General features: G+C 52.5%; 1 protein-coding gene across 3 annotated transcripts in view; it reads left to right on the plus strand.

Moving 5' to 3' along the window:
• CAPN3 (calpain 3) overlaps positions 1–18,521 on the plus strand; it is a 46,085-nt gene extending 27,564 nt beyond the window's left edge. The window contains exons 10-27 of one of the 3 annotated variants that reach the window (XM_005860301.2): positions 914–997; positions 2,135–2,220; positions 4,512–4,589; positions 5,377–5,537; positions 7,545–7,714; positions 8,053–8,064; positions 8,744–8,952; positions 9,690–9,726; positions 11,460–11,477; positions 14,535–14,648; positions 15,579–15,656; positions 16,013–16,070; positions 16,159–16,223; positions 16,687–16,755; positions 16,847–16,925; positions 17,133–17,249; positions 17,505–17,563; positions 17,921–18,521. In XM_005860301.2, coding sequence (XP_005860363.1) covers positions 914–997; positions 2,135–2,220; positions 4,512–4,589; positions 5,377–5,537; positions 7,545–7,714; positions 8,053–8,064; positions 8,744–8,952; positions 9,690–9,726; positions 11,460–11,477; positions 14,535–14,648; positions 15,579–15,656; positions 16,013–16,070; positions 16,159–16,223; positions 16,687–16,755; positions 16,847–16,925; positions 17,133–17,249; positions 17,505–17,563; positions 17,921–17,947 — 1,521 coding nt within the window. In that variant the 3' untranslated portion in view covers positions 17,948–18,521. The remainder of the gene's footprint in view (positions 1–913; positions 998–2,134; positions 2,221–4,511; positions 4,590–5,376; positions 5,538–7,544; positions 7,715–8,052; positions 8,065–8,743; positions 8,953–9,689; positions 9,727–11,459; positions 11,478–14,534; positions 14,649–15,578; positions 15,657–16,012; positions 16,071–16,158; positions 16,224–16,686; positions 16,756–16,846; positions 16,926–17,132; positions 17,250–17,504; positions 17,564–17,920) is intronic. The other 2 variants (XM_005860306.2, XM_014534836.1) reach the window with 2 other exon arrangements.
• The last annotated feature ends 670 nt before the right edge of the window (positions 18,522–19,191 follow it).

Below are 19,191 nucleotides of genomic sequence, written 5' to 3' on the forward strand. Positions count from 1 at the left end.
GACAGGATTTGGAAGGGATCTCTATGGGAGCCCCTTCTCCATGGTCCAGGCAGTTTCTCTGATAAATTAACAGGAAGAAATACAAGAGAGACTTCTTGTATTAAAATGTCTCTCCTCTTCTTTTTTAAAAAATATTTTTTTTATTGATTTCAGAGAGAAAGGGAGAGGGAGAGCGAGATATAAACATCAGTGATGAGAGAGGATCATTGATCGGCTGCCTCTTGCACGCCCCCTACTGGGGATCGAGCCAGCAACCCGGGCATGTGCCTGACCAGGAATGGAACCATGATCTCCTGGGTCATAGGTCAACACTGAACCACTGAGCCATGCCGGACGGGTTCTCCTCTTCTAATTCATTCATTTACTCATTTCCACATATTTATTGAGCTCCTACAGGTGCCAGGTACTCTTCTAGCAAACAAGGAAAATTCTCTCCTCTTCGTTCACTATCCTAGTGAACAAAGCAAAGTCTCTCCCCCTCATAGAGCTGATATTTGATATTCTAGTACTTTCAGAATTAGTACATGCTCACTGAGGAATATCAAGCCATATGGTAAAGCAGAAGAAAAATTAACCCATCTTTCCCCATCTATAGGTAATAACTCCTAACTAACATTTGGCATATGTCCTCCCAAGATTTTCTCTATGCATACACTTAATCTAAATTTTTATTTTTTAGTCTTATCATACTGTATGTACCTCTTCGCAACATGATTTTTTTAAACTTAGTTTTATACTCTTAATGTGTCTCCTATAATATTTAAGAGTCTTCCCATGGCGAGAGGCACACTTTCAGGGAGTGGAGGAGTGCCCATCCTCACCACCCCCAGAAAATGAACCATGTGAGCCCTGTCTCGGGCGGCAGGACTTTGCTTCCCAACCCCTGACAGGCTGCCTGGATTTCGCTCCACAGACCATTGTTCCGGTTCAGTATGAGACGAGGATGGCTTGCGGGCTGGTCCGAGGACATGCCTACTCCGTCACTGGGCTGGAGGAGGTGAGCCTGGCAATGCGTGGTGGGATGGGACTTGAAGAGCTACTTGGATTAAGCTCCTGACGTCAGGACTTGGCTTTCTGTGTCCCCTTGTAGCTACAGAGCTTGCCTTCTCCAGATCAGGGGATCCGCTCAGGGCTCAAGGCAAATGCTTGGGGTTGGAGGGGACCATGGGCACATGCAGGATCTTGCCACCAGGTGGTGCTCAGTTTATCATTGTTTTTAGAGCTAAAGATAGCCGTTCCCCCCAACATTTCCAAGGAACGAGTAGAAATCACTTCGGTTTTATGGCGTTGGTTTCATGGGTTCTCATGCTTCCTGTTCTTCCACGGTCAAAGAGTTACAGTGCTTTGCTCCGGGGACATCTGGCCTTTACTAGCCTTTACTGGGTCAGAGACGGGATCCTGGTCAGACACATGTATTTGGTCAGGCTGAGCCCTGTGCACAGGGATGGACAGAGCGGGCCGTCATCTGGGGCAGCACTCAAAGCGGACTGGAGGCAGGGCACCTTTTTCTGATTGGTCCATCTAGAGCAGGGATGGGCAAACTTTTTGACTCGAGGGCCACAATGGGTTCTTAAACTGGACCGGAGGGCCGGAACAAAAGCATGGATGGAGTGTTTGTGTGAACTAATATAAATTCAAAGTAAACATCATTACATAAAAGGGTACGGTCTTTTCTTTTTTTAGTTTTATTCATTTCAAACGGGCCGGATTCGGCCCGCGGGCCGTAGTTTGCCCACGGCTGATCTAGAGGGATCATTTGTCTGTAGTTCCCCAGCCAGGAGGGGCATTCTTCCTAATTCACACAAAGACACCGAATGTGCTAGCAGGGCCCTACAGTGCATGCCCTGCCTCCTCCCCCAAAGCTCATAAGAGCCAGGGGTTCACCGGGGAAGTCCCTTCTGAGAAGATGTGAGGCGATGGCTAAGCCCTGACTGCCGAGGACTCAGTCCCAATGTCCTACCCCTCACCCTGCCATTCCAGTCTCCTTGACCAGGGCCAGCAGGACAGCCCCCTATGGGATTCTCTCCCCAACCCATCCCAGCCCTCAGGGCAAAACGGAAGACCGCCTTTCCAGAAAGGCTCCAGAGTGTGAGATATTCTAGATATTCTAGAATATCTTTCTCTTTTGCCCAAGGTCATGTTCAAGGATGAGAAGGTGAAGCTGGTGCGGCTGCGGAACCCCTGGGGCCAGGTGGAGTGGACCGGCTCCTGGAGTGATGGGTAGGTGAGGGGACTCCAGGAGTAGGGACAACAGGCCTGAGACAGGGCTGGGCTGGGTGCAAAGCCGGAAGAGCACTACAAATGTTTGGTCTAAAATTATCTTCAGCTCTGGCCACGTGGTTCTGTTGGTTGGAGTTTCATCCCATGCACCAAAAGGTTGTGGGTTCAATTTCCCGTCAAGGCACATACCTAGGTTTTGGGTTTGACCCCTAGTTGGGGCATGTGGTGGAGGGGGGGCGGGCAACCAATTGATGCTTTTCTCTCTCCCACACCTTTCCTTTCTCAAAAAAAAAAATCAATAAAAACACATCCTCGGTGAGGATTTTTTAAAATAAAGTATAATTACCTTCAAAACCAGTGATCCACAGAAGAGAAGAGAGGATGTGGGCTCCAGAGAAGGGCCCGGCATGGCGCTAGGTGAGCCTGGGAGCCAGAGAGCTTGCTGGTGGCCACTGGTTGGAAAGGAAAGATTCTAGAAAGCATGGGTTAGGTCCCAGTAGGAGGGAGTCTCAACGTGGAGGTCTAGACTAGACAAGTGACTTCCCTTCTCAGAGTCCCTGCTGCCTTATCTGTAAAACGGGAAGGATGTTCGGAGGAGAAGATGTGATCGTGTCTGGAGGGAGCTTGGCCAGGGCTAAGGTTCCCTCCCCCTCACTGTCCCCATAGGAAGGAGCACAGGCCCTTTGAAATAACTTCACTGTTTTTCACTAAAGAGCAATAGACTCGGGGCAGCAAAATTTACAAACACGGGAAATGTGTGATAAAGGCTCCAGAACACGTGCAAAGCCTTTATGGCCCCACCCCAGCCGCTGGGTCCTGGCTGTCTCACGGAATGGAGGGCAGTTCCCTGTGCTCCTGTTATTCCCACGGGGGGGGGGGGGGGGGGGGGGACAGGGCTCAGCCACGGAGGAAGACCACAGCCAGGCCCTTCCTCAGCCCCCGTGCTTACCTCGACATACCTCTCATCCCAGGCACATTACTGGTTCATTTAGCCACTCATTGACTTAGCAAGTAAGTGAGCGCCCACTGAACGGCAGGCACGGGTGTGAGCCTGGGGATAGGCCTCCCTCAAGAGACTGTGATAAGGAGCTGGTCCTTGTCTCCCACTGTTTCTTTCACTTCCTCGGGGTTGAGTGTATGCCGGGCCCATGCTGCTGTCTAGGGACTTAGAAATGAACACAGAGACACAGACCCTGCCCTGTAGGCTTTAAGGTCCAGCGGGAAGGACAAACACTTAGAATCATTGAGATAAGTGCCATGGCAAGGGTCACAAAGAAGGATCCCCGCTCCCAGCTTGGGTAGGACAGGAAGGTGCAAGAAGGCTGCCTGGACGGAGTGGCCTTAGGACCAGGCTGTGTGTTCTGGGATCTTGGTGCCCCGTCAGCTGTCTACTCCACTGGCCCGAGTCTCCCATAGGGACCCGCGCTGTGTTCTTCAGCTTCAGAGCTTGGTGTCCAGCCTTAACCCTCTTCCTGCCGAGGCCTCCACTGCAGGGACTGCTGACCGGGGGGCCTCAGCCCTGTCGCTGAAAGGGAGACTCCCCTTCCCCGCTGCGTCCCTCCTCCTGGTCTCAGGACTCTCCCTTTCCCCTCCAGCATTCCCTGCTTCTAAGCACTTCCTCACCCCTTACCTTTCCAGGGTCAACCCAGTTTGGTTTCATTCTCCTCAGTGTGGCTGAAATACAAACGTGCTTCTTTTCCTCCCTCTTCAGGAGAGAGTGTACGAAACTGCCCAGCCTTTAAAAACACAAGCTGGGCTGTTTCCGGGGCTGGCAGGGGACAAGGGGTGCTTACATGCCTGGTCTTTCCCTTAGTAACTCAGTCCCTTGTCCGAGGACAGGCACTGTTCTGCAGTTTTGTATGCATTATTTCAGGTACTGCTCATTGCAGCCCTAGGAGTGGATAATAAGCAATCCTTTCCCTTTTGCTGCTGAGAAAACAGAAGCTGAGCCAGTCCTGGTATTATTCAATTGGATTCTCAGTTTATTTATTTCCAGAGCCCAACTCCTAGCTTTAAAGTATGCAGAGGAGTGAAAGATTCAGCCAGAGAAGGGTCAAGCCCTTACCAGCCCATTGAAGGAGTTTGGTTTTCATCCTGAGGCTGGTGGGAAGCCATTACTGGGTTTTACAGTGAGGGGATCAGGTCAGATTTGCATGTGGATGGTTCACACTGGCTGCAATTTGGAGATGAGCTACTCTTTGAACTTCTTCATGTCTCTCTGGTACCGCCTATCCTAACCCACATCAAGCCTTCCTTTCTCCCGTCCATAATTCTTCCATTTTTCCCTCCAGTTGGAAGGACTGGAGCTTTGTGGACAAAGATGAGAAGGCCCGTCTGCAGCAAGAGGTCGCTGAGGAAGGCGAGTTCTGGTGAGTCCAGGACCAAGGAGGACCCCAGAGGGTACGGGATGGGGCAGGAGCTGAAATCACAAACCTCAATTCCCAGACAGAGGCCGTCAGATTCCAGCCCTTGGGGATCGGGGCCCTGTTCTCCTCCAACTGGAGGCCCAGCAAGGATGAGGTTCTGAGAGGAGCCACCCGGCCAGGTCAACGTGGTGACTGAGCCTGGGGCCAGGCCGGCATCACGGGCTCCTGCCTCACCTGTGCCCCTCCACCTTGCACGCTGCTCCAGACTCTTGCTCCGCAGCCTTCGCAGAGCTGTTTTCTGGGCCGGGGAAGCTCTACTTACTCTGCTCACCCAGTGCCCTCACCTCCACACGGATCACTTCTACTCGGCCCAAGTCTCAGCTGACAGGGAACTTCCTTCAGGAACCCCTTGTCTTCCTTTGGACTGGAATGAATTTATTTGTCATGCTCACCACCCTTGAAATTGCTTGCTTAATTGTTCTTTCCTAACTCTCTCTTATAACTAGCATGGTGCCTGGGTCCCAGCGAGGGTCACACAGTAAGTTTTGGAGAACTGAGTTGCTGCTGAGCTCTCCCGTGAAGGACACATGAGTTTGAGTCGTTATTGAAAGAGATGATAGTCTGGGGTGGATACACCGGAATGGACAGTGTTTACCCTAAAAGGGGTGGACAGGGTCCTTTCTGGGACTGTGACCAAGTTCTACTGGACCGTTTTATTGGGCTGTGTTAGCCCAGGAATCTTACCTTTGCACGCCTCCACATGGGTCTCTCTCTTCTCCCAACCTCGCAGGATGTCCTATGACGATTTCGTCTACCATTTCACAAAGCTGGAGATCTGCAACCTCACCGCTGATGCCCTGGAGTCCGACAAGCTTCAGACCTGGACGGTGTCCGTGAATGAGGGCCGCTGGGTGAGGGGCTGCTCTGCTGGCGGCTGCCGCAACTTCCCAGGTGGGAGCAGCTCTGCACGGGAGGGGGGGGGGGTCAAAGCAGAACAAGCTCCAGGTAGAATAACATTAGCGAGTATTTGCCGAGTGTCTAAGCCGCAGACGTACATTATCTTAGGAAGCCCTTCCTGTTTTACTGGGAAGGGAACTGCCATGCGGAGGAGTTTGCAATAGGGGGTTGGGAACCACTTTTAAACAGGACATTGTAACAGAATAATACCATACATTGTGCTCATACTGCTGAGGATGGGAGTAGGCAGTGGTTCTCAACCTTCTGGCCCTTTAAATACAGTTCCTCATGTTGTGACCCAACCATAAAATTATTTTCGTTGCTACTTCATAAATGTAATGTTGCAACTGTTATGAATTGTAATGTAAATATCTGATATGCAGGATGGTCTTAGGCGACCCCTGTGAAAGGGTCGTTTGACCGCCAAAGGGGTCGCGGCCCACAGGTTGAGAACCACTGGACTAGAGGGCCCAGTTAGCAACTACTGCAACAGTTCATGTCAGAAATAATGAACTCCTAGGCCAAGTCAGGGGAGCAGAGGTGCAGAGAAGAGGGCTGAGGGGAGAAGAGACTGGGTAATGTGGGGAAGGAAGAATGAAGGACTTGAAGATCCCCAGCTTGGGGCATGAGCGGATGGTGTCAGTGCTGCAATACATAAGAAACATAAGAGGATTTCGGGTACCCACCAGGCCCCATATATACGGATCACAGTACAAACTGACTGTACTCCCTACGCTATCATCTACTAACAGAGTTAGTGCACACCCTTGTGGTGCTGCTCAGACATTGTAGACAAGTAGTGTTTTAGGCGCTTACACTGGCCACGCATCTTCTCTGCATTAAACATGCTTTTATATCATTCCTTTTGAATTTATTCAACTAACTTGTTGAAAAAATTCCAATGAATTGGAATTACTCTGGCTAAAAATACTCAATTTATATATAGACTCAGAAGTTAGCTTTCCCCTCATTCTAGGTCCTTCTCTTTATTCTGCCTCCCCCTGCTTGAGACTTCAAACTGCACAACACTGTTCAAAGCTGTAGACTATTAGGTGTCATTGTCTTTATTCTGCTCACTGACACTGCAGAGAAGTTATTCTTAATCACTGCTCAGCAAAATCATATATGCTCACTGCTTAATCATCACTTGTACTTTTTCATTTCATTTTTCCAGCTTCCTTGCATTATTATAGTGTCACTGGATTTTAAGAGCTTGTTTATAACTAAAGATGTTAACCATTTCTCATGCATTGCAAATGATATACCATGTTTTTTGTTACTATTTTACTCTGCTGTTTTACTTTTTGGTTGTATCAAACTTGTGCATTAAATATAATCATATTCTGTTTTAAAAAAAAAAAGAAAAGAAACACAAGAGGAAAACATGGTGTGTCATTTGTTTTTGGTGGGTTGACTGTGGGCTTGTAGGGAGGGACGTTTAGTTTGGGACATGGAAAGTCTGAGGCACCTGCACAATCTCCAGTGAAGATGTGTAATAGAGAGCTGAACGCAGAGACAGAGAGGTACTCAGTGTGTATTTGTAGGAGGGAGGGAAGGAAGGAGTCAAAAGAGAGATGGAGGCTGGGACCTATAGCTCAGGCACCATCCGTGCGTGGAGGGCAGGGAGAAAGTGAAAGTGGGTGAGACAGCCCCGGGGCCACAGTGGTGAGCTGAGAGAACAGGTCTAGGGCCCCATCCCAGGAACCAGCGACAGTAAAGGGACAGGTGAGCAAAGCAAAGCCCTCAGCAGAGACCGAGGATGGACGTGCAGAGAGGAAGGAGGAGGCACACAGCCTGTCAGGGCAGCTCCATCTGTAGAAAGTATAGGTTACCAGCCCCCCACCACCACCATAACAGACCAAGCCTGATCATTCCTTCACATCCATTGAGCACCTAGATGTGGGAGACAAACACGTTCCCTCTGTCTCATCCACCCCGCCTCCCCCACTCCCCGTTTCTCCCAGAGGCAGATCTGAGTGCACATTTTCTTTCTGGGCACAGACACTTTCTGGACCAACCCGCAGTACCGCCTGAAGCTCCTGGAGGAGGACGATGACCCCGAGGACTCAGAGGTGATCTGCAGCTTCCTGGTGGCCCTGATGCAGAAGAACCGGCGGAAGGACCGGAAGCTGGGGGCCAACCTCTTCACCATCGGCTTCGCCATTTACGAGGTAGGACCAGCTTCAGCCCAAGAAACACACCTTCGGGGGGTGGGGGGGGGGCTCTCAGGGCTCACAGAGAGGTCCTCCGCTCCCCTGGTACTCAGCGACCCTCAGAACTCCGGGCATCAGGCTCACTGTGTCAGAACCGCTTAGATATTTGTAAGGAGTGAAGGAGTGGATAAAAACCAGGGTCGGGGAGGGGGAGTGGGGCCGGGGCTGGCCATGGGGAGTCAGGCTTATGTATTCGCTCTACAGTTGCTCATGTTCCCTTCCGACATGCTTTTCGTCTCCATTCAGATCTGAGATCCACAGAATCTGAGTGTCGTCTTTTTCTGTTTCTCCTCAAGGTTCCCAAAGAGGTATAGAAGGGCAGCGCCAGCAGCTGTGGGCAGCGTTACCTGGGGCCTGTGTCTGCCTGTGGCACCTCGGGAAGCTTCCTGGTGGGGGGTGTGGGCATTACTATGATAGGAGAGGGCCTCGCCTGCGTCCCTCAACTCCAGAGCAGGGCCATGACCTCCTGACTACCACCCTCACGCTGTGGCCCTCCCCTCAGAGACGGTCACACACATGCTTTCACACAGTCATGGTCACTTGTTCACACTCATACACACGCTTGCTCACGTACACATTCATACTTACACAATTACACACTCGCCCATCGTCACACAGACACATTCTAAGGGGGACCGCCCTCTTTGGGATGGAGGAGTTACCTCCCTCGGACCCCAGCTAAGGGCCCTCCTGCCTCCTGGGGTCCTTCACTGGCCTGGAGGCAACTGGAATTGACCAGCAGCGCTTCTGGTAAGTGATCCTGAGGGCGGGAATGATAGACTTGACCTTCAGAATCACAACAGAAGAGGAGGAAATGGGGTAGGGAGCTCCAGGGCACTGAGCTATTTGCGACCTTGGGAATCGGAAGTCGACAGGTCATGACTGCACTGGGTGACCAGGGAGTCGGGAAGGGAGCCCCGGGGGGACTGCTGCAGGACAGGGCACCCCTCCCTCCCGAGGGGCTCAGGTGGGCTCTTCTCTCCTCAGATGCATGGGAACAAGCAGCACCTACAGAAGGACTTCTTCCTGTACAACGCCTCCAAGGCCAGGAGTAAGACCTACATCAACATGCGGGAGGTGTCCGAGCGCTTCCGCCTGCCTCCCAGCGAGTACGTCATCGTGCCCTCCACCTACGAGCCCCACCAGGAGGGAGAATTCATCCTCCGGGTCTTCTCTGAGAAGAGGAACCTCTCTGAGTGAGTCCCAGCCCGCTGTCCACCTGCCCCTGAAGCCCACGTGGCCCCCTCCAGAGCCTGGAGGCCCGAGGCTGCGGGACTGGCTCCGCCAGGAGTCCTGGGCCAGGCTGGCCAGGCTGCACCTCTTCCTCCGCTTCTGAGCCACTGGCCACATCTTCCCTCTTCATTCATTCATTCATTCATTCATTCGTCAGTCAGTCATCCCACAGATATGAGGATAGAGCAGTGAACTGAACAGAAATAAATCCCTGCCCTCATGGAGAGTAACATGCTAGCATAAGACCACAAGGTATAGGAAAAGATATAAATATATAGTATGTTAGAGTCTGATAAGTGATAAGGAGAGAAAATAAAGTAGGAGCTGTTAGGGGAGATTGAACGGTTAGGTAGGGTAGCCAAGGAAGCCAGCAAGGCCACATGCTGCCCTCTTGGCCACCACAGATGTGTTCCCGGGCCCTGCCACTCTGGTCTTTGTTCCTGAAAGAAGCAGAGGTCTATGAGCAGGTGGCTGGGTCATGCCTTTGGGGAGCTCTAGGCAAAGCCAGCGAGAACCCGTGTGTCTGCTAGGGATGGCGCCTACGTGGGACTGGTTCCTGGGGTGGGGGTGTTAGTGCCGGGGCTTCTCTTGAGCTCAGTCCCAACTTAACTCTGAGAAGTCATGTCACCTGAGCAAATCCTCTCTGTGCTTCCTACTTGCTCCTGGTGACACTGAGCCCCCATGTTTGTGTTCCTCACAGGGATGTTGAAAATACAATCTCCGTGGACCGGCCAGTGGTGAGTGTTTTAGCTCTTAGATACGAGAAGGTCCAGGGGACAGCTGGGAGGTCGAGGGGAGAGGGGATGTTGGCAGAGGGAGATGGGAGTCTGGGGTGTGTGCAGCGATTACTCCATCTTACTGCGACTTCTGTTTGGCGTGACCAGAAAGAATGGATGGACCTTGTGGTCCCGGGCCCATTTCGTCAGTCCAGGGGCTGGGAAGTACGGAAGAGAGTTTGAACCATTAAAGGGGGGGAGGGGATCAAAGCCACAGGAAGCGATGATAAGAGCAGCAGCTGATACTGGATTATGAGGCACAAGCTCACATAGAGAAAAAAAGGACACAGCTCTGCCGTCAGCATCAAAACCTGGGTCCAGTACCTGGACAATCACATAAACCCCCCAAGTCCATTTCCTGCTCTTTAAAATGGGTGCCTGACCAGGCTTTTGTCAGATTTGAATCAATGAGATCATGTATGTGAGGTGTCTGGCGCAGCCCGGGCCTTCAAATGGTGGTTGTTACTCGTGTGTTATCTACTTCACCAGGTACTTCTCACGTGTGTCCTCTCACTTGATCCTCGCAAGGTTTCTCAGATGTAATAAGGTTATTACCCCTGGTTTTCAAGTAAGGCAGCGGAGATTCAGTGAAGTTAAATGACTCCCTGGAATTCACAGAGCCCTTAAGTAAGCAAGGCTCGCAGCCGGATTCTCTGAACGCACTCTCCCCCCAACGCCATGCTGAGACCTGTCCCGGGGTGGGAGGCCAGAGTTAGCACTGAGTTGGTGTATATTGGGGTCCCCTTGTGTTGAGGGGTCTGTGGCTGCCTTGGGGCTTTGGGTCCTGGTTAGTAAGTAGTCCCTTGTGCTCTGTGGGTGTGTCCTGGGCCAATTAGGAGACAGCAAAAGCCCCACTGAACTGTCAGCTGGGGCATGACATTCATGGTTCTAATCCTGACCCTGTCCCGGGGCCAGATCTCCAAGTGCCTGCTGGATGATCGCAGATGTTGTTTTTAGTATTCAGTGCACTTGGCGCTATTCTTATCCTCTCTGGACGTTGGTCATCATGTACAGTGTTTATCAGCAGTTGCAAACCCGAAAGCTCATGGGAGCTGCATGTTACCTAACTGAGCAGAGCAAGCAGGTGTAGGATTTTGGTGCCCTGCAGTGGCCTGCACTCGTAGCTGACACCTGGCTCCTGTGTTGGAGGGCTGACTGGCATGGTGGCAATTGTGGTGTCTGGGAGGGTGCAGAGCAGCGGCTCTCCCAGATGGTGGCCACAGGGGGCTCAGGTCCCTGCAGGCTGCCTTACTTAATTTTACAAAAGAAGTCCCAGACCTGGGTTTCCATCAAGTCTCCCATGTTAAGTATTTGCCTAAAAATAAACAAACAAAACAACAACAACAAAAAACCCCAAACTCTATAAATCAAACAAAATTCATTTTGGGGCCAGTTTGGATTAGCTACTTTTTTGGTGTTTTAGTCATCACCTTCGTTAAAAAATACATTAGGTAGAAGCTAATTTCCTTAGCAGCGTCCAGTAACAGAGGGAGCCATGGAAATGAAGCCGCAGCAGCTGCCAGTCTCGGGGCTGGAGAAGCCTCCGGCCCCTTTGGCCTCCGTGTGACCTGGATCTCTGACCCCAGAACCCACCCAAAGTGCAGAGCCAGGTCACAGGAAGCCAAGGGCCAGTGGATTCTCTGGAAACTTGCTTTTCACCTAATCTGCATGTACTGTTTTCTTTCCTTGTGCAGAAAAAGAAAAAACCCAAGGTGGGTGTCACAGGGTGAGTGGGTCGGCAGCACGGAGTTTTTGTGCACGTGTGTGTGTATGCACGCCCACCAGCCTCACCTCTTCCCCTGCTGCCCCACCTCCTCCTTCCCCTTGCAGCTCTGGGTGCAGAACAGTGAGAGCTAACACCTGCTGAGTGAAGGCTGTGGACCAGGCACACTCCCAGGTGCTTTCTGTGGATAAACTCAGTCCTTAACCACCCTATGAGAGTGGTGCTATCATTACCCCCCTTTTCAGAGGAAGAAGGGGTACAGACAGACTGACTGACTTACCCAAGGCCACAGAGCCAGTAAGTGGCAGTCAGCACGTGGAGGCAGGTGCAGAGTCTGCGCTCTGAACCAGCAATGCTATACTGCCTGCCCCTCACATGAGGGAGGCAGTGAAAATGGGCCTGGCCTGGGGGTCTTGCAGAAACCAAAAGCAGCCCCTCGTTCTCAGAAGTGGGCTCAGCAATGCTAAGCACGGCTTGATTCTTCGGGGGAATGGCAACGGGTTCCATTCCTCAGGTACATACAGTGAGATAACGGGAGGGTTCCCATGGGAGTGAGGGTCTCGGATGCCAGCTACCTGCTCTGTAGACAGGCCAGTTCCTTCCCCCTCCTCTCCTTTCCTGCCTGCTCCCCACTTCTCCTTTTTTCTCCGCCTTCCGGGAAGGGGTGGGAGAGGGTATCTAGAGGGGCTACGTCACTGCCAGGGCCCTTATTCAGGGGAAGCCGCTTCTAGACAATGGCCTCTCACTCTGAACCTAGGGCCCCTCTAAGTCATGGGTCTTGAGAGACTCTACGTGCTGCCTGTGTCCAGAGGGCAAAGGGCAGATGGGGGAGAGCCTCCACCCTCACAGCCCTAGAGGAGCTGCTCAACCTCACTGGCTTACGGGGGGAAGGAATGAGAGCTACCTACCTGGGCCCCTTTCCCTCCTGGGATCTTGGGGCATCACCCTGACTCACCAGGGCCTGTGATGGCCCCTCCTGGGTTTCCTGGTTATAATCACTCTGCTGTAAGGACACCGTTGCTAACGGTGACCATGGGGCTAAGAGCATCTCAAGGGCCTCAGACCAAAACTTTCATTCTCCCTGTGACCAGGGACCGTTTCCTCTGTGTGCCTTTGGGACTGAAATTCAAACTCAAACTCCCCCAACCCATCCTTGTTCCATTTATCCCATCACTTCCCCTGGCCTCCAGGGCAGAAGGGCCTCTGATAGAATTTTGGTTTGACTGCCCAGAGTATCATCCAGAAATGACTGACCTTTGGACATCCTTGAGCAATGGCCACAGGTCATCAGACAATGTTTGGGGTTGGTGTTTATGACAGCATCTGGAAGGATCCATCCAAGCGGTCCTCCAAGCAATGGTGCCGGGGCAGACCAAAGCTGACATCCATCAGGCACCTGCCGCGCATCAGGCACCTACCGCGCATCAGGCACCGTGCTGGGGGCAAACATAGTTTTTGATCACAACGGTATCTACAAAGTAGGTGCTGTCACTATTCCTTTCATAGGTGAGGACAAAGATTCAGAGAAGTGAAGCGATTTGCCCAAGGACACGTAACCAATGAGAGGGAAAATGGAACTGGAAATCACATCTGTCTGCCCAAAGCCCATGTGTCTTGCCCTCACCTCTCTTTAGTGCAGGCCCCTTACACACCAAAGCCTGTGTCATCCGGATACACACTTGGGCCTGGAGATATGTGCCTGGCATGGCCACACACGCCCCTCAGACTGACTCCCCGTGCTCTGGGATCCCCACACACTTCAGTTGCTTGGGCAAGACCCTTTGCTTAAAAGGCAGAGCAAGCCAGGGCCATTGGAGCCCGCTAGGAGCCAAAGCTGGGGGCAGGGGGGGGGTGGCTGTGTGCCTACGTTTGTCCATTCTTGCTGTCCTAGATGAACAGCAGGAAAGGCAGATGGGATGCATAGACCAGTGGGTTCCTGTTCTGCTCCTGTTCGCCCCCCTTGCTCTCTGCACTGCAGCCACGGTCCTACCTCCTAGCCTTCCTCTGCTTCTGCAGGGTGCACAGCACCAGCCAGGACTGACGCAGCACGCAGCTGCTTTCCACCCTTCACCTAACGTCTTCACTTGCATGAGCATGTCTTGAAAAATATCCCTTATATTTGTGTAGCATCTTAAATGTTCTGCAGCCCACTTTTACATTCAGTATCTCAGGCAGGGGTCCTCAAACTACGGCCCGCGGGCCACATTCAAATACAAATATTGTATTTGTTCCCGTTTTGTTTTTTTACTTCAAAATAAGATATGTGCAGTGTGCATAGGAATTTGTTCATAGTTTTTTTTTTAAACTATAGTCCGGCCCTCCAACGGTCTGAGGGACAGTGAACTGGCCCCCTGTTTAAAAAGTTTGAGGACCCCTGACAGGTGACCCCCTTAAGAGCCCCATGAGAAGTGTAAGGCAGGATTCATTGTGCATATAATGGATAAGTAAACTGAAGCCTGAGAGGGTATTTCTCCTATGTGATGGCCAGCCCCGTGTTCTAACCTCTCACCCGCTGGCCATGCCACTAATCAGCGTCCTTTTTCAACTTGTCCCCTGCAGACTCCTAGCGGCCCTTGGAGGTGTGTTAACTGCCCTGCCGGTGTAGGGCACCGAGGGAATAGTCTCTGCCCTCTTCATCAAGCAGAGACGCTCTGGTTTTGTTTTGTTTTAGAAGCTCTGTTTTTAATGGCTTTACCTACACTGGGCTTCCGGGGAAATCACAGTACCTGAAAACCACTGCACTAGATCATGTTGCGTTTAGCAGTCTTAGCATTTTCACATGTGCTCACTACCTTGTTTAACCCCCATAACTTTATCATGAGCAGCTAAGGAATCAGGCTAAGGAATTGAGGTCCAGAGAGGCTTGGCATCTTCCCCACGGCTTGTTAGTGGCCGAAACAGAGCTTGGAGTGAGTGAGGCTCAGGAGCTCCTACCTGCTCGTTCCCTCTTCGCTGGACCAGCTGCTCCCGAGGAGGTTGCCCACCTGTCTCCTCAGCCTGTAACCCTGGCTTCCTTCCTGCCCCTCCCCCCTGCCCCCCTCTGCAGCCTATCATCTTCGTTTCGGACAGAGCAAACAGCAACAAGGAACTGAGTGTGGACCAGGAAGCAGAGGAGGGCAAAGACAAAATAGGCCCTGATAAGCCAGAGAAACCCCCACAGGTTCTGAGCATGCGGCATGAATGGGGTGGCCAGCACACACTGGGGTCTTCTATGCTTTTGGGGTGCTCAAGTTGGAGGGGCCAAGGGTGTGGTGTCTCTTTAACATCTGGCGGTTGGATTTATCTCACTGACCTTTTTCTCTCACCAAGTTCTTCTAAAATTTGGGGTGCTGTCTTGGGGGTTGGCCGCCACATCCAGGCAGTCCTAGGCCTGGGAAGGACAGGCTGAGCTCCCTGCTGGGCCCTGTCCAGCAGGACGATGAGGGAAGGGGCAGCAAAGCCTGAGACAGAACAGCTCCGGTTTCCTGGTGTCCTCGGGCTCGTAACCAGGGGGTTCAGTAGCAGAAAAGGGGCTGACATGAGAAATAGAGTCCTCCAGCGCCAAGGGGAGGCTTAGCCTGGAGTGGGGAGAAGTGTCATCTAATGGTTAGTGGAGGTGGGGCTAAGGGACAAAGACCCATAGACCAATCCAGGGCCACCTCCGCTATCGGGGGGGCCAAGCAACGGAGTGGGGCAGGGGCCCTCTGAGCGCTGGGCCTTGATGACAGAAGCAGCTGGGAGATGTCAGAATGGTCTGGCCCCCTTTGTCCTGCTGGGGCTCATTTGGTTGGGATGGTCAGGCTCACAACAGTGGAGAGGCTCTAGCTGGTGGGGATGGGAAAAGGGACCACAGGGGCTGTCTGCATGTCTGCACGGCTGAGTCTCCTGTCTGGGTGTCTGGGCTGGGAGGTATGGAGTGAAGGGTCGCTGGCGCCTAGATGACTCACTCCTGCTCACGAGGCTTGACCAGGAAGGCGCATTGCCCTGTACGCAGCTCCTGCTGCCCCTTGGGGCCGCTGTAGGCACTCTGGCTCCTTCAGGCCCGAAGAGACTTTCCTCAGGGTCTGTCCATCCCCCACCGGTGAGCCAGCTTTCCCTTGTGCTTCCGCAGCCACGGCCTGGCAACACCGACCAGGAAACTGAAGAGCAGCAGCACTTCCAGAACATTTTCAGGCAAATAGCGGGCGATGTGAGTACCTCCAACTCCCAGACACTCCTCACACGACCAGTTACTTCATCATCATTCAGCAGAGGTCATTTGGGTGGAAACAGGGGATATGTGTGGGTGCACAGACATCCACAAGTCAAGTCCTGAGTTTTGGACAAACACACCCATGGGGTGGCTCAGATGCCTTTTGGCTGAGCTGCCCACTGCAGTCTTGACAGCCCGGGTGCAATGTCCGTCTTCCACAGAAAAGCCCCGCTTCCCTACGGCAATAGCACTGACAGGGACTGTACAGACAGGGGCAGCCGGAATTCATTTTGCAAAGCCTCTGCCCAACAGCTCTGTTCTCTTGAACGTGACTCCCCTCCCTTCCTGCTCAGGACATGGAGGTCTGTGCAGATGAGCTCAAGAATATCCTGAACTCAGTTGTGAACAAACGTGAGTGGTTCAAGCTGTCTGTGCGGGATGATGGGTAGGTGTGTGTGTGTGTTATCTGAAAGTAGTTCCTCTTCTCCATACCTCCCAGATAAGGACCTGAAGACACAAGGGTTCACGCTGGAGTCCTGCCGTAGCATGATTGCTCTCATGGATGTATCCTTCCTGCCACCCTCCCCAACCCTCAGGGGGCCAGGGCAACAATGAGGGGTGCCCAGTCAGGCAGAGGGGCCCAAAATCGCACCCAAGGAAAAGGCTTAGGGAGGTCCTGAGTCAGAACCTCCAGCTGCTGGTCTGAAAGGGGCTACTGGAGGAGGTACACGTTGGGAAGGCCATTGGTTGTGACCAGCCCCTGGGCCCTGCTCTTACCGCCGGCGGGGATTCTGCCTGGGCCCTGGCCAAGGAGGCAAGTTCCCAGGGTCACAGACACTACCTTTGATTGGGGAGGTTTGGCGGGGAGGGTTAAGTACAGGACAGGGCATTAATACAGGACAGTGGCTAGCATATCCTGGGCAGAGCCTTCCTATGGGGCTACCTTCCCTGCAGAGCCTTCTAGAAACCCCCTCCCAATCCCAGAGGATTTTGCCATGTGCACCCTGTAGCCCTGACCTTCCTCCAGACAGATGGCTCTGGGAGGCTGAACTTGCAAGAGTTCCATCACCTCTGGAAGAAGATCAAAGCCTGGCAGGTGGGGAGAGAGGACCAAGTGTGGGAGTGAAGGAGGAGATTCAGTCTGGGGTTTAGCGTGAAACCAATGACCTCACATTTCCTATTGCTAGAAAATTTTCAAGCGCTATGACACAGACCACTCCGGCACCATCAACAGCTACGAGATGCGAAATGCAGTCAACGATGCAGGTGCTGGGAAAGGGGGTGGTGGTGGCTGGGGATGTGGACTGGAGCTGGTGGAAGCCGGAATGGGAGGCCAGGACGAGGCCACTGGGCGCTACTGGAGAAAGGGAGGAGAAAGGGCTTCTCATGGTCCTTTCCCAAGAGGCAGGGACAATAGAATGCAGGCCTAAGGACTGCAGCTCTACTTCCTCCTCTCAAGTGCTCCCTCCACAGGATTCCACCTCAACAGCCAGCTCTACGACATCATTACCATGAGGTATGCAGACAAATACATGAACATCGACTTTGACAGCTTCATCTGCTGCTTCGTCAGGCTGGAGGGCATGTTCAGTAAGTGGGGGCTACCACACCGCTCTCCTGTGCCCTTCCCGCCCCCTCCCGCAGTGAGAGCTGTGGCTGATCATCCCGTCTACTCTGTCCGGGATGAACAAAGGCGAAGGCCCTCTTTAGGCTCAGAATGGGTTGGCAAAGGGAGGGCTATAGGTGACACTCTCCCTGGCAGAACATGGTCCTCTTAAGAGAAGTTACAGTAGTAGAGGGAGAGCGAGCCTGTGGCCTCTGGCCTGTATTCCTTCTTCCACACAGGAGCTTTTAATGCATTTGACAAGGACGGAGACGGCATCATCAAACTCAGCGTTCTAGAGGTAAAGCCTGCAAGCAGTACACTCCCCTTGTACCTTAAAATTCAAGGTGGAGTCCATGAGGCAGACTGGACCAGGGGGCGCTTCACTTCCCAGTGGTGTGGAAGGACGGGGTAGGAGAGGAACAGAAAGGGAAGCACAGTGGGGAATGCGGCTCTTGGGGAATGTACACACCAAAGGGTCCTCATTCCTAAATTGACTTTACGCTGGGAAACACGTACCTTCCCAGGAGAGATCTGGGGGAGGATGCTGCTGCTTCCTATAAAATCTTCCCAGCTGAGCCTTTCCCCTACCCTGTGAGAGCCCGAGGGCTGGACTCTGTTCTTGTTTGCATCCTGATCTTGGGACTTCCTCTTTCAGTGGCTGCAGCTCACCATGTATTCCTGAACCAAGCTGGCCTCAGCCAAGGCCGTGCGGGATCACTCAGGATGTTTCACCCAATACAGCTAGAACCACTTACCTCAGAGGTCGCTGTAGCTGCCTCCAGGCGCCCCAGCAGGCCTCCAGGCGCCTTATCGGTCTTGTTCCTCCTCTACTTCACTACCACTCAGCCTCAGGGCATCTGTCCATCTGTCACGCCCAAACTAACCCTTTAGTTAAGGAACTTTGTCCTTTAACTGGTGGCAAGTGCCTGTCTGCCTCAGCTAGTTGTAGCTCAGCGGAGATTTGCTTGGAACGTGAGCAGCCTCAGCTCTGAAGCAAATGCTCTCCTTAGCGGCAGTGCCCTGGGCTGTTCACAGAAGCCTTAGCCAATGGCAATCAGTACCTCCGGTGCTGGATCCCTCTACCACTCACTGGACAATCACCAAACAAGCACTGGTTCTGTCTGATTATTTCAGGATGGGTCTGCTCTGGAGGAAACTAGCTCAGTGACAGAGAGCTGGATACTGTGGGTTGTGACTCATAAGTTTGGCTGCATTCTGAAAAAAAGTAGATCTAAATAAAGGCAGGTTCTATTGTGTTTTGTTTTCTCACATTTAGATATCAGCCATGGGCTGAATAGCTTCCAATCCTACATTCACATATAGAGAGCCCAAGTTTCATTATACAATGAAAAATACACAAATAAACCCCGAATCCCACTTTAGTCATACCTATTTGTGTTTCTTGGGCATAGAAATCACTCAGATATATGAGGAAATGGAGGGGAATGGCTCTTGGTATACAGAACAAGAATAAATGGGTCGCCCATAACTGCAGGGTCACTTATCCTATATAATAAAAGCCTATATGCTAATTGTCCATCCAACCATTTGACCAGTCGCTATGATGCGCACTGACCACCAGGGGGCAGATGCTCCGACTGGTAGGTTAGCTTGCTGCTGGGGTCCAGCTGATCCGGACTGGGTGAGATGGGCTGGACGCGCCCTGGAGCCCTCCAGCGGTCCTTCCTGGCCCGGATCATGCACCGGTGGGGGTCCCTCGGCCTGGCCTGTGGGGATCGGGCGGAAACCGGCTCTGTAACATCCCCCGAGGGGTCCCGGATTGCAAGAGGGTGTAGGCCAGGCCAAGGGACCCCACCGGTGCACAAATCCATGCACCAGACCTCTAGTCTAAGTATAATGGAGCAGAAATGTAGTTTTTAATCTTAGCTCCTCCATTAATTAATTGACCTCTGTGTATGACCTTGA

Source organism: Myotis brandtii, unplaced genomic scaffold (assembly GCF_000412655.1).
Source record: "Myotis brandtii unplaced genomic scaffold, ASM41265v1 scaffold133, whole genome shotgun sequence".
NCBI lineage: Eukaryota > Metazoa > Chordata > Mammalia > Chiroptera > Vespertilionidae > Myotis > Myotis brandtii.